Here is a 14,958-nt window from a genome sequence, read left to right on the forward strand (position 1 = left end):
CTTCATTATAAGAATGTCCAGATTTACTTAGTATAATTTTATGGTTTCCTTTTATTTGGGCGATAGCATTTTCCTATGCTATACTAATGGTAATGTACGTGAATTTGTTTTTAATATGAACACATATTTCCAAATTAAAGAAATTAAGCTGGATTGAAAAGTAAAACCAAACAAATACATATATATATATATATATAAATTTGTGTAGTCGTTTTAATGTAATTTTCTGATAAGAAACATAATGTGCCAAAAAAAACCTTATATCCAAATAAATATACGTGTGGCTCTGAAAATGTGCGACTACGATGACGCTTTTTGAACTAATTGGGACCAGTCAGATCCTTTACAATTAAAAGTGTATTCCCTGTGCCGCAGTAGTTTGTTTACAGTGTGCAAATAAGCAGCTTTCTCAGTCACACTTTCAGCCGGCCTGTATGTACTTCGGGGGAGTGGGGTTTGTGCAGCTCTCCTGACTGAGTAAAGAAGACACTGACAGGTTCTGATTGCCGTGTTGGACTTTGCGTCAGTTCAGACCTGAAAAGCACTTTCTTGATAAAACAGGAGACAAATGTTACATTCGCCCTGACATTTAATTGTGAACAACCACGTATTTGTCTTCTTGACTCGTTATTTCGTAGCACGAAACGGACCAAACAACTGTTTATTTGTAATAGTAATTGGAAGTAATTGCTTAATGGATACAGGTAGTAAGCAATCCCCTAACATGATGCACGAGGATACCCCCCTTACTGTCACTGTTCTTGTCCACGTATCCTTTAAGGTCAATCTATAATCCTTTCCTCATGGATCATTTTCTTTAACATAAACAACACGTAAAGGAGTCGCTAAGCAAATAGGTGAACTAGACAGCCTAGCTGTGACAAGCAACAACAAATCAATAAAACAATTAAGGAAGCCGTACGTCCATAAACATTCTCCAAGGGATAATATCTGTCCTAAACAATAAATCCTAACCAGTCTCACTTAGTCTATCATTTTATTTATAGACGATAAATGTAGACAAATATTATAACAGTTACAAATACGGGTTGCCATTTACACAAAAATAAATTTATATCAACGCTGCATTTATTTATAAAAAGGGTCAATATATATTAATAATTTTAATTTAAAAAGACATATTCTTTTCTTAGAACTGCCGGTGTGTTTGACTGAGATAGCATGTTAAGCAAGCTGTGAGAAGCTGTACAGTGTTTCATGGAGCCGGTTTTCTTTTACGTCAGAATACATATACAAAGTGGGTGTTGTTATAAAATAAATAAATAAATAAATAACTTCGAGAATTAAAAAAAAAACAACAACTTATTTTTACATATGTCTATAGGACTGACTACTCCATTTTGCAGTACTGTTTTTTTGTATATAATTAAAGCGATAGAGAATATACCGACCTGTGTGTGTCCTCTTGTGAATCTTGAGGTTTTCTGAGCGCGCAAACACTTTGCCACAACCAGGAAAAGGGCAGGGGAAAGGTTTTTCTCCTGTGTGAACTCGGATATGATTTACCAGTTTGTATTTCGCCTTGAAGGCTTTGCCTTCTCGTGGACATTCCTCCCAGAAACAGACGTGACTGCCCTGTTCCGGTCCCCCGACGTGTTCCACCGTAACATGGTTAACCAGCTCGTGCATGGTGCTGAAAGTTTTGGAGCAGGGCTTCTTTGAAGTCTGCTCCTGGTCAATCCATTTGCAGATTAACTCTTGCTTGATGGGCTGCCTCATGTACCTCAAAAACGCCCCTGCGGCTCCGTGGGGAGCTGCTGCGATGTTCACATTTAAGTTCATAGAGTTGTAGCTGTGGAGAGAAGAGGGTCCATAATGCTCGGGCCTGTGACTGAAATGCTCTGGTCTGCCATAAATGTCCCCCGGAAGACCCAAACGCATCTGTCCGTTAAGAGGGTGGTGGTGGGCACCTGGGACACCTTGCTCGTGGAGTCCAGTAAAAAGAGCATGGGCACCTCCTTCCGTGTGCCCGTAAGCACCTGTTGTGGAAATAAACATGCCATGATTGTGAGGGGAGGAGGAACTATGTTGCTCGCCAAGTGCCTGCATAGCAGAGGCTGATAGCTCTCTCCTGAGGATGTAGTCCCTGCTGGAAGCGTATCCTGAGTGGGGGTGAGCCACGGGGAAGCCAACTGTGGTCTGAGAAGCAAAAGATGTCGCTGTCTGGGCTTCAGGGTGGTTTTGCATGTGCTGAGAGGGGCTAAGTTTGAGAGCATTACTCTGTGCCATGTGCTCTGGTCCAAATGGAGTGAGTGCCACTCCAGGGTCGCTACCCATCTCCGCAGGGTGGAGGTGCGCATGGTGGGAGTGAAGGTGATGGCCTCCAAGCCCCGGGAAGCCTGTCATATTCTGATGAGAATGGGGTTGAGTCGCTGCCAAATCCGCTAATCTTAGTGCCGGATTCCTCTTGTTCAATGGTGGCTCCATGACTACACAGTCAAGTCCATCCACACTCACCGGTGTTGTTTTTCCCCACTACACGCCTTCCAAAACATTCAAATATAAATATAGCGGCTATATAACTTCTTTTGTCCTGCCTCTAACTCTGCTTGTTCCCTTTCCCACTCTGTCCTCCAGCGATTGGCAGAACATACAACAGTTGGATAACACAGTGGGGAATAGAGTTTAGAAATGGCACTACGGGTATTGGGCAGATTTTGGTGACTGGCAGTTAGGCGAACGAAGCGATTGGCTGTTGTTCAGCTCAGAGGCACAGCGGGGATCCGCCCTCCTCACTCTCTTCCTCGCTGCTCTCTCCAAAAGTTGTGTTCACAAAGTTAGCGGCAAATCTGTTTTTCTTTCTTCTGATACTGTGCACATGGATATGATCAAAGATTTCAAAGTAGTCTTCACAACCAGAAACTGAATATTTGATACTTTTATTGCTTCGGTCATTTGTTGTGTATTTTTAGTTATCAGAGGAGTAATAAGTCAGAATATGTCATTTAATAGTAACAAGAAGCCAGCATTAGATAAGTATTAAACGACATTAACAAGCAGTAAAACCACATTAACAAGCAGGTTTTTTTTTTTTTTTTTTACATTACACTGTATGAGTTTTCATATATATATATATATATATATATATATATATATATATATATATATATATATATATATATATATATATATATATATATATATGAGCAGGGGGCCTACTGAATAATATACACTGTATATATTTGACCAAATATTGTGTATGTCCAATCGTATTTGTGTCTTATAAGAATATTAAACATTCAAAGGGCATGACGCAGGTAAAGTGTATTATTTATTTATTTATTTATTTATTTATTTATTTATTTATTTATTTATTTATTGTATTATTTGTAAAAACTCTGTTCTGGGGAAAGTGGAGTACCCCGTGTAGATAAGTTAAATTCGTTTCACCCTGATGTTCAAAGTAGATTTACATTTGAAATTAGTTTTAAAAATACATGATGATGCATCATATGTACATATTTAGGAATTTACTTAGCTAGATTTTCAAAAATACACATGGTTCCGCAGCTACAGGTGAATTATTCAAAGCGTTCTGAAAAACCACTTGACTTCCGTGCAGTCCCAAATTCGCAACTCCGCTTACTGTCTCAAGAATTGTCAATAACAAAAACGAAGTCAGAAAAACTAAAAATGTCATTAAAGACGCGGGTCAACTTTGATTTGGATATGACATATGAATTAAATCGACGAGAAAATAGTTTTATGCACCTGACAGATAGTTTCTAATTTACATTTGAAAGAAGTAATGTCACATGCGATAAGCATACATCCCTTAAGACAAACAATAGATCAACTGGGCATGAAACATGGGCAAGGCATTTTACAATATCAATCAACTTCGTTTGTTTTGTAAAACAGTAGGTCTATTGCTTTCTTATGTGAGTGTGTCCTAGTGACTATAAGTTTATGACTTAATACAGGAATGCAAAGGGAAAAGTTGTAAGCCGAATAATAATAGCATCGCTGTGTTTTTTCTGTATCAGTACACGCCTCCTTGTAAACCCAGCATGTTGTGTATCTGTTACTGATTTAATACGTCTTAATTCAAAGATATCTATGGAATCGATTTATATGTTTTCTAATAAATCGAATAGGCAAACCCGCATCTCTTGTACAGTTTCTACAGAAAAGCGAATATGCATCAAACGAATATAATATAAATGAAATCCTGTTTTAAAAACTTCCTTCAGTGTTTGTGAACATTGATTAAAAACAAAAAAAAAAGTTTATTTGTGTGAGTTGTTTGTTTGTAATTTACAGTAGCCGTGTTTTTGTATTGTTTGGATTTAATATTTCCTAAAAATACATTGCAAACATATAGGTGGAAACCACTGTATAGCCACATGACTTGCCCGTCCAGCAGTCCGAAAATCCATCATATCTAACTATCTGTAAAGCTAAATTCACAGAGCTCAACCTTCATTATTGAACAGATACTTGAACCTTTCAGTTGATGAGTAAGTAATAGACTGTTAGACACGTGAATTCGTTATCTTCTAGCTTTTACACTGTTTTTTCTCATTTGTTTATGTATTCAGAAGACCCTGGGAGAGGTTTATTGTGTGTCGATGTCACAGTCACACCCATATCGCCAATAAATCGTGTTCAGTCTGTTCAACATGGGTGACCACTTGTTCGTGCTAATTAACCATGCACATTTATTTTTAATGATATGGGACAGAGATAGCTATTTATAAATATACATAACACAATACCAAGGGTCTACACATTATAGAATTGTAAATGCGTCAAGAGTGTCGTTGCGGTGAAGCAGAATGCTTTTCTATGCATATTAAAATGTGTGTTTATATAACTATTATTATTATTATTATTATTATTATTATTATTATTATTATTATTATTTATTTCTTAGCAGACGCACTTATCCAGGGCGACTTACAATTGTTACAAGATATCACATTATTTTTTTACATACAATTACCCATTTATACAGTTGGGTTTTTACAAGAGCAATCTAGGTAAAGTACCTTGCTCAAGGGTACAGCAGCAGTGTCCCCACCTGGAATTGAACCCACGACCTTCTGGTTAAGAGTCCAGAGCCCTAACCACTACTCCACACTGCTGCCCTAATTACTATATAAACGTACGACATTTAAAGTGCAAATCGTATTTCAATCTATAGAATTATAGGTTTACCCTGATATAATGTAGAATATAGCTTTGGGGCTAAATACATAGGCTATGCAACATAAATGTGATTACATTAAATAATCATGTAGGTGAAATAACTTTTTTTTTTAAAAAGGTGGTTGGTCAATAACGCAAATCAAACGGTGCCGACTATCTAGTCTAATCTAACAGAATGTAGCCTACTTATAAAAGTATACTTTCTATATTTTCTAATTCTGCATCCACGTTAGTTGCTGTTGACTACATTTGTATGTATCGCTTTTTATGAATTAATTGGTTTATTATTGTGTAACAATAGTAGTTTTACTATTGAGAAAGCATGCCCAACCTTTTTTTGGCTATTAAAATCCAGTTCTGCACAACGTAGTAAAAACTGAACCCAAAACATTTTTTGAAACCATTTATAATCTACACGCTTTATAATTTTTTTTTAAAAGTGTTTTGTTTTTCTAAAGCAAGCTTGTAAAAACTTTACATAACCGCATAACTGTTCGATGATATTTAAATCCCTTTGCTAGCGGTGCTATTCGAGATATTTTGATCAGTTCTTACGCGTTTTTTAGATGTTTGTGCTTCGAGTCTTACAGTGAAGTAGCACGTGTAGTAGTTTTGAGTTCGTATTCCAGCTTGAAAGAGGTTTTGTCCAAAGGTTTTTTTTCTCTCTCTCTCTACCGAATACGACTGCAAGACATGTGGTCCTTCACGGGTCATAGGTCGTATGCCCTTGAAGTAGCCAAGGTCAGAAGAATCAAAGTAACCTGCAAAGCAACAGCTTGTTGATGATCTTGTCGAATTTATGAGTTTGTGGAAAAGACGGAGTTACAAGTGATTCTTTCCTTCAAACAGGTCTTCCCATAGTGGCTTAAAGAAACCCGCAAACCCACAGGATTTCATGTTCATAACTTAAACTCACAAAGCTCGAAACTCACATTACTTGATTAGGACTTATGCCATAGTCTAATTTGCCTACATGAAATACATACTTCAGTTGCATTGGTACCTGGACCACCGGTTTATGTTGTTATTCTTTTTTTAAAAACAACACATACTCTCTCTCTCTCTCTCTCTCTCTCTCTCTCTCTCTCCCTCTCTCTCTCTCCGTCTCTCTTTTCTTTCTTTCTTTCTTTCTTTCTTTCTTTCTTTCTTTCTCTCTCCTTTCTTCTCTCTCTATTTCTTTCTCTTTCATTTCTTTCTTTCTCTTTCTCTCCTCTCCCTCTCTCTTTTCTTTCTCTTTCATTTCTTTCTTTCTCTTTCTCTCCTCTCCCTCTATCTTTTCTTTCTTTCTTTCTTTTTCTTTCTTTCTCTCTGTTTCTCTCCTTTCTTCTCTCTATTTCTTTCTCTCATTTCTTTCTTTCTCCTCTGTTATTTATTACAGGCTATAAGTGGTTATAAAAAAAACAATCAAAACAAATAAGTTTGCGTTTACATATTGAAAAGTTTAAGTTTTGTTTTTACCCAGTCTGAAGAATATATTTTCTTTCCTGCCCCAGTACTTGGAATAGGACCCTCCTGTAACCTGTTGACATGTCTATTTTTAACAATTGCTCGGTCGTTTTTGACTGCCTAGCTAACCAGCCTTTTTTTCAGGAAGAATTTCTAGTCATGTCTCTAACAGCGATTGCAGTTTCTTTCTTTCGCTCTTTCTTTTCTTTTTCTATACCCTGTGACATAAGGAAAGGGGTTTTGTGGTTTTCCAGAGAAATAAAGCGCTTCTTAAAGGGTCGGCAGGCGTGACTTTGAACTTGGATCAGCTCCTATGATTCCTGCGGAGAGGGTAGAACTGGTTCCCTGAAAGAATAGTACAGTGTCCAGACTAGAGTACAGACTGAAGAGAGGGGGTTCCAAAAAGTTTTTTTTTTTTATTTAGAAAAGAAAAGAAAAAACGTTTTGAAACTGCAGTGTGAAGCGAATGCCGAGTCTGGAAACACGAGACAGCGGAAAGAGAATGTGAGTAACGCGTAGAACTTCATACAGCTTAAACTTCGCTGTTTAAATGTGCCTTTTAAGAGATCGTTTGGTAGGACATTATATAGTTTAGCGTTTTTGTGAATTGAACCGGCAGGTAACAGACGTTGTTAATAGGCCTCTCTGTAGAAAACATTCACACAAACACACATGCACCAGACTGATTGAATTAGTTAAAATACATGGGTGTGATTTGGAGGGGACGTTCAGTCTTATTTAGGCTACAGCAGTTAGATTTTTTTTTTTTTTTTAATGGAAATATGTTTGGATTTATATAATGACCAGGAAAGCTAAGTCGTATGTTTCAGAACAATATTTTAGACACTATAAAAAGTATGTTAATAAAAAAAATGCATTTGTGTTAATTGTATAGCCACCAGTTTCCACGTATTCATTCCATCTGTGTTTTGAGAATTTGTCTGTGATTTATAAAAGCTTTTTGCATACAAAGTTAGACTTACACATACAGCGTGCACATAGGCCTATGTATCAATGTATAGACATTGCATGTATGCGCTTTTGTAAGCATGTGTAAACCTGTATCCCGTATCATGAAATTATGATTTTAAGTAAATGGTGCTTTCTGTACATTCTCTAGCAAGAGGACATAGTTAAATGCCACGATTGTATCTGTCACACGATTATTGTAAATATAAACAATACGATAAATAAACAACAACAACAACAAAACATCATAAAACAATGCTTCAAATAGCAGCATTAATGAACATTTTGACCTAAACTCCCTGCTTACCGTAGGTCCCTATACAGCTATAAATAAATACATTGTATTTTTATTATTGTACTCGATGCTAATGATGTCAAGTAGATTATTTTTAAAATTATATTATTTAAGGTTTTTTTTTTTTTAAAACATATTTTTCAAATCAATCGTTACAACAACAAAAAAATACGTCTCTTTCAGAAGACTGTATTTATTACACTTAGCTATCCTGCTAATGCTAAAAAAAAATTCCAGCAGTATTTTTTTTTAATTTGTATTGTATTAATTTGTTCATATTTTGCTTTTGCAGTGTTTTTTGTTTTTTTTTTAAATAATAATCCACAACTGGGTTTATATCCACTGTTAAACACGGTCTTTTTTCAAATATTTCATCACACATAGGTTTTATTTTACCCCACCATCGATCCGCAAGCAGCTAATTGCTCAGTTTAATTTTAACCTTTTGTTGTTCGATTTGTGAATATGCGGTTGTAATTTTTGAAAAACTATATAATTTATAAAATCTAAAATATTGTTGTCGGGGCTTATTAAATATTTGGTAAATGTTCTGTCTAAATTGTGTTTTACTTTATATTTTCAAAGGAAACCCGTTTTTTTGTCATTTATTTATTTTAAAGGCTTTAAAAATCACATTTGAAAAGATCATGACGGATATTTTCCGAAAAGCCCCTACAAAAAGTAGGCGGTAATAATGGGAGGAAAATGGCGAACAGCTATTAGTTGCAGGGGGGGGGGGGGGGGGGGGGGGGGTACCTGGGATTGGAGGGGCACCTGGGATTGATGAGGCGTTTTGACCAATGAGAGTTTGTCGAGTAAATGACCGGGCTCCAGTTAAGAGGAGTTAGAGGAGGAACTGGCAGTCCACTGAGAAAGAGACCCTCAGAAATAAACAGAGTCAAGCAAGAGAAATAAACACACCAATCAGAACAACACGAGATGCAGCGAGAACGTTCACTCCACATCAGGAAGATCTTGTAAGACAGTTCTTCAGATTTGCGTAAAATCATGTCTACATATTGCTGAAGAAAATGTAGAGCGATCTTTCCGCTTCTTTTCATGGGAATCTGAGCTGCAACTTTACTACGTGAACGAAATATATAACTGCTTAGTAGGAGAGGCAATAGGTTGTTTTGGATCTAGCTGACAGTCGCTTTGAACTTCACTTGATGTGTTGCTTTTAGCATTCGGAAGGCGAGACGATTTTGCAAAACTGCTGATCGATATTTTTTGTTAGATTTTGAAGTTTAAGAGCTGCGATTTAAGAGACTTGTTGTAGTACATACACATATATCAATTTGTTTTATTTAGCGTGAAGGTCCAAAGCACAGAAGCCCGTTGACCGAGGAATCATGTTGCTGGACGCTGGTCACCAGTTCCACGGCTTAGGAGTTGGCACTTTTGCCAGACATCACTCAACAAGCGAGATGCAGGACAGAGACTCGAGTTTAGCACAAAGTAGCTTTGTCGATTCTCCGCACATGGGGGCTTTTAAACTTAACCACGATCTTTCTCCAGGACAGAGCTCGGCTTTCACTTCTCAGGGTCCGAGTTACCCCGCGGCGGCTTTGGGTGCACATGCAGCTCATGTCACCTCGTACGCGAGTTCGCCTTTTAACTCTACCAGGGAGTTTCTCTTTCGCAGCCGCGGCTTCGGGGAGTCATCCCCGGCGAGCAGCCAGCACACAATCTTCGGCCCTACAGCTGGCTCTCTCCATCACTCCCATGCGGACACTCAAGGCCACATATTGTTTCCTGGGATCCACGATCAACACGGGTCTCACGGCTCTCCAAATGTCTTGAACGGACAAATGCGCCTAGGACTACCGGGGGATGTTTTTGGACGCTCGGATCAATATCACCAGGTTTCCAGTCCCAGGACCGATCCCTACTCTGCAGCCCAACTCCACAACCAGTACGGCTCTATGAATATGAACATGGGCATGAATATGGCAGGTCATCACCATCACCCGGGAGCATTTTTTAGGTACATGAGACAGCAGTGTATCAAGCAAGAGCTGATTTGCAAGTGGATCGACCCGGAACAGCTAAGCAACCCCAAGAAAAGTTGCAATAAAACTTTCAGCACCATGCACGAGCTCGTCACCCACGTTTCAGTGGAACATGTTGGGGGACCCGAGCAGAGCAACCACATATGTTTTTGGGAAGAATGTCCCAGAGAAAGCAAACCTTTCAAAGCTAAATATAAATTGGTCAACCACATTCGCGTTCATACCGGGGAGAAGCCCTTCCCTTGCCCCTTTCCTGGATGTGGCAAGGTTTTCGCCCGGTCGGAAAACTTGAAAATACACAAACGAACCCATACAGGTAATTTTCACTATATGATGTTGTTGTTGTTGTTTTCGTTGTATTTGGTTTCATTTGATGTGATATTTACCCGCATTGTAAGGATTACGAGCCGAACAATAACCTGTTATATTACTGATGGTACTAATTTTACATACATGTTTACATGTTACATATCCGCACTAATCTATTCATTAAAAAATAATAATAATCGTAAAGAAGTAATTTCTATATCGGTAAAAAAGGAGAGAAAACGTACAGACACGTATATTGTATTAGGGTCATGCTTAAATATAGGACAATGCGCTTTTGACGTATTCGTGTTTGGCATACTGTAGTAAAAATATAACAGATGCCAAGTAAGGATTACAGTCTTGTAAAAAATGCAGTGTTTTTCAACAGTTTGTTAAATTATGTAACAGTCTGTAGAGGGTTTGTGGTTCATAAACTTTCAAACGGGTCAAGGCAATGTAACGGCTGTGGTTGATGGGGAATGGCGTGAGATGAACATCAAAAAACCATCATAATTTATCATAAACATATTTATTCTCAAAACGGTTATAGTAGAAGATGTAATTTATATTACTTTATTTTAAGGCTAGAAATAATTGGATTTAAATGAAACCGTAAATGTTTCAATTTCTCGCACTATACAGAAACTGAAAATCTTTTGTTTTCTGACACATTAGATTTGTAGGTGCCAGACTACCATTAACAAGGTTTAAATTGGACTCATGTATTTACTCAATAAATTATACAGTTCGGCAAGATGACTTTAAAGTAATGCAGGCGGTAATGGCATTTTATTGTTTCTCCAGTAAATTGTGTTTTAGCTATTGCCGTTTTGTTTCTAAAAATATGACGTTCAAAAATATAAAAACACATATGATTTAAAAAAAAAAAAAAGTTTATGCATTTGACCCCTGTGTAAAATACAACCCCAATGAAATAGGAATATTAACTGTGAAAGTGTGTGTTTTTTTTTTTTACTCTGATGGAGCATTGTTATGAAAAACAAGCCTAGAGGTGCACTATTGTTCGTTTGAACTACCACTTCTTGACATATTAGCAAAACATTAAGTAAGACAGACGGTTAATGGCTTTACATTAAAAGGTTTTGCATCTAACTGCACTTTCAGAGACATTTCCAGTCTAATTGTTTAAAACCATTAAGTAAAAATGAGAAGGGAAACCTTTATCGAAATTGGCAATACGTTGTCTGAAGCGGTGCTTAAATTGCACCATTGCAATAATATTGGACCACTGGCATCAGTCTGATGAGTACACACGTTGCAATAACAGAGTATCTAGTTATAGCCAGTGCACAGTTCTAATCTGTTTTATGATGTTATCAGTGATTGTATGTTATGATTAATTTTTATTTCTAAACTTTTTTTTCTTGGTGCAGGTGAAAAACCATTCCAGTGTGAGTTTGAAGGCTGTGACAGGCGCTTTGCAAACAGCAGTGACCGGAAGAAGCACATGCATGTCCATACTTCAGATAAACCGTATCTGTGTAAAATGTGTGACAAGTCCTACACTCACCCCAGCTCTCTGAGAAAACACATGAAGGTAAAAATTGGTCACCCAATCATCCGGGCTATTTTGGACACGTTTTTTTTTAATGTTTAAAAACAAATTATATGTTTTAGGGACTATTGGGTGCACTGAGTGTAATTTTCAAAATATTCACCCGAACTATTTTTGGTGTGTTGTATTTAAACACAACAGCTGTTTATTTAATTTTTTTTTAAAATGGAAGTATTAACATTTTTTTTCTCAATATAATTATATGTATTTTTTTCTTCTAGGTCCATGAGGCGTCTACTCAAAGCTCTGACTCCTCGCCTGCAGCGAGTTCTGGCTACGAATCGTCCACACCCCCAGGCTTGGTCTCCCCATCTACTGAAACCCAAAGCAACACGAATCTGTCGCCTGCATCAGCAGCACACAGTAACAATGGTCACAACAGCCTTTCTTCCAATTTCAGTGAATGGTACGTCTAAGGATCATCTTTACAACAGAGAACCATTCACCAGAACTCAAGAAAATATATGTTGACCTGTGTAAAGAAGAAGAAAATAAATATTGGACGCGTCAGTACAATGGACAAAAAGAGCGACAGAAGAGTTGTATTTGTGAATACATTAAAAAAAATCAGCTGAAGAAACAGATCATTTGGGAATTCCTAAACATTTTGTAAATACATCAGATTTTCTCTCTCCCGTATGGTTAATGAACTTTGTCAATTTTGATGTATAGATGTTCTTTCCATGGTAGCTATTATTTGTCTAACTGGACTTTTTAACCTAGAGCACATAAAATAAGAGAACATATTTCTTTTGTACTATGTTGTTAAATATTGTGATCCAATTTTAAGGTAACTTAATTGTAAACAAAACAACTATAAACTGGACAAGGTGCCAAAGTTTACACTTTTAACTAAGTCAGACACAATATTTGCTTGTGAATGTATATTTTCGTTAGCTGGGTTTAACTTGTGATGTTTTGTGCTTTGCAAGTTCGATTTGTGAAATACTATTTGGAAGATTGTGAGGAAAATAAACGTCGTGCCGTTAAATTTTCTGTACACCCTTCCTTTTGTAAATATCCATTGCCATATTTATCCATTTGTAATTAAATTATGGTATTTACTTGATACAGATGAAACAATATTTATAAAGAATGTTTCCTAATTATAAATATGTACAATTGTGGGCTAAACACGAACTGTTATTATTTTTATTATTTTTTATTTTTTTCAAGGTCGAAAACGTGTTTTCTCCATTTTTTGTGATAAGTTCCAAGAGTTTTACTGCATACAGGACTATAATAAAATGTGTTGCAAGTGTTTAATTAATTTCTGCTTCCTATTATTGCTTGTTTGTACTTGTAATCTCATTCACTCATGTCCTATCTTACATTAACAAAGAGACATCCTTTTTTATATAAAATGTAATTTGAATATAAACTTATATATATATATATATATATATATATATATATATATATATATATATATATATATATATATATATATATATTAGCTCAAAGACAAAAAATACCAGATTATACGTAATTGCAAATTCTATTTCAAATATCTTAGATTAAAACCTTTTACATTAAAATAATAAATTAACTGCCATATAAGAAATTCAACTTAATCGTAGCTGCTATTGAATGCAAACCTTGAAATAAATATAGACAACGTCTGCAACCAACTTATTTAATATTGAAATAGATTTCAGAAACCTTTTTTTTTTTTTTCTAAGTACTGTCTTGAACTAGGGAGTGGATTTGGGTTGATGTTTGCTTGATTGATCTTTTTTTTTTTGTTTGTTTTTTGAAATGCGGTTAAATTTCCTATTTTGTAAGGAATAGATTGGAATGATGTTTGGTTTGATGTGTTTGAATGTTTGATTTTATTGACATTCCGTTGAATGTTCTATTTCCGTTGATCTTCAGCGCTACTAATTTGTATAGGCCTAAACAAATCATAGTAATATTTAAATACGTTTTAAAATTGATCTTCTGTTGGTAAACGACACTCTAATGTTGAGTGCATCTTTACTGTAGACACGCACACTAAAACAAAACCGAAAGAAATAATCACCTTCTTATAAAGGCTCGTGAGGACACGGCAAATGGTAACGTTGGTGTCAATATCACAGCTGAATGTGCAGAGTTTTGGCAGTTTATCATCGTGGTACGCATAATCTACATGTCTGACAAATAACAATAGTCAAACACATTTGAATAATCCAAATCACTCCCTTCACTCCTTCTTTCTATGGTGGCTACGAAGTTCATTTGAATTATAGATAACCATTTGGGTATATTCAACCAAGCAGCATGCATATTGTTGAACTTGAGCACATTTTATAATGATAAACCAGGGATGTGTTGCATGTAGGTCCACTTGCAGGTATTTACTATGCAGAGCTTGCTGTCTATCAATTTCACAAATAGGAACAGGCTCTATTGAATGTAAAGAACAAAATAAACAATGATTGCGCGCACTTTCCATCTTAAGAACATTCGAGTGGATAAGGCGCGTGGATGTGCCCGAGGAAAAGTTGTTTATGATTTTATTATAAACATACATTTCGACAACTACCGTTTGTAAAAATGTTTTTTTCTGTCTCTGTGCTAAGCATATAAATGCGTCTTTAAAATTTTGTTATCGATTTTTTTGTGTTTAATCGAGACTTGCTCTTTTACTTTTGGGTGTAGGCCTACGTACATTTTAAAACAAACTTATTTATAGTAAATCAGTGTTAATTAAATGATTGATCAAGCCTTCAGAAGCAGTACGTTTGGTGGGTTTTAAACATATTGTTTGTCTTTAAATAAGTTTGTGTTAGGCCCCTCAAGATAGAGATTTAGTTTTAACAGCAAGTCTGGATTGGTTCCTTTCTCCGGGACAGCGTGGTTAAAGGGAGGCTATTTGTTTTAGTAACACTGCATAGTAGCATACTCAAAGCTGAAGCCCCATTAAATCTCATGATTATTGTCTCCAAACACTAAATATAGAACTGGTGAACTCAATCGTGCTTAACACTGCCTTTTCTTTATATGCATGCACCCAACTCTGAGACCAAGTAAAGCGTTTTGAAGCCGAGCAGGAGTGAACTTGAACTTGACTTTTTACTTTGGCTTTTAAAGGGAAGCTGGTTTTATTTCTTAACGTAAACAAACGATTTACCAAAGGTTGTAAATTAATACAAAATCAGTTTCTGAAGTCTTATTTTTATTTGTTGTTGGCAAAC

At 36.3% G+C, this 14,958-nt stretch overlaps 2 protein-coding genes across 2 annotated transcripts in view; one reads left to right on the forward strand and one right to left on the reverse strand.

Moving 5' to 3' along the window:
• The window catches only part of LOC117406766 (zinc finger protein ZIC 5-like), a 7,705-nt gene extending 5,089 nt beyond the window's left edge, over positions 1 to 2,616 (reverse strand). Inside the window, exon 1 of the mRNA XM_034011061.3 lies at positions 1,413 to 2,616. Within this exon, the coding sequence (XP_033866952.1) occupies positions 1,413 to 2,448 (1,036 nt within the window). The 5' untranslated portion in view covers positions 2,449 to 2,616. The remainder of the gene's footprint in view (positions 1 to 1,412) is intronic.
• Positions 2,617 to 8,670: 6,054 nt separating this feature from the next.
• LOC117406673 (zinc finger protein ZIC 2-like) lies at positions 8,671 to 13,049 on the forward strand. Its single transcript, XM_034010919.3, has 3 exons — positions 8,671 to 10,210; positions 11,598 to 11,761; positions 12,001 to 13,049. The coding sequence occupies exons 1-3, from the start codon at positions 9,235 to 9,237 to the stop codon at positions 12,193 to 12,195; spliced, it is 1,335 nt and encodes a 444-aa protein (XP_033866810.1). The 5' UTR covers positions 8,671 to 9,234; the 3' UTR covers positions 12,196 to 13,049.
• The last annotated feature ends 1,909 nt before the right edge of the window (positions 13,050 to 14,958 follow it).

This window comes from Acipenser ruthenus, chromosome 8 (genome assembly GCF_902713425.1).
Source record: "Acipenser ruthenus chromosome 8, fAciRut3.2 maternal haplotype, whole genome shotgun sequence".
NCBI lineage: Eukaryota > Metazoa > Chordata > Actinopteri > Acipenseriformes > Acipenseridae > Acipenser > Acipenser ruthenus.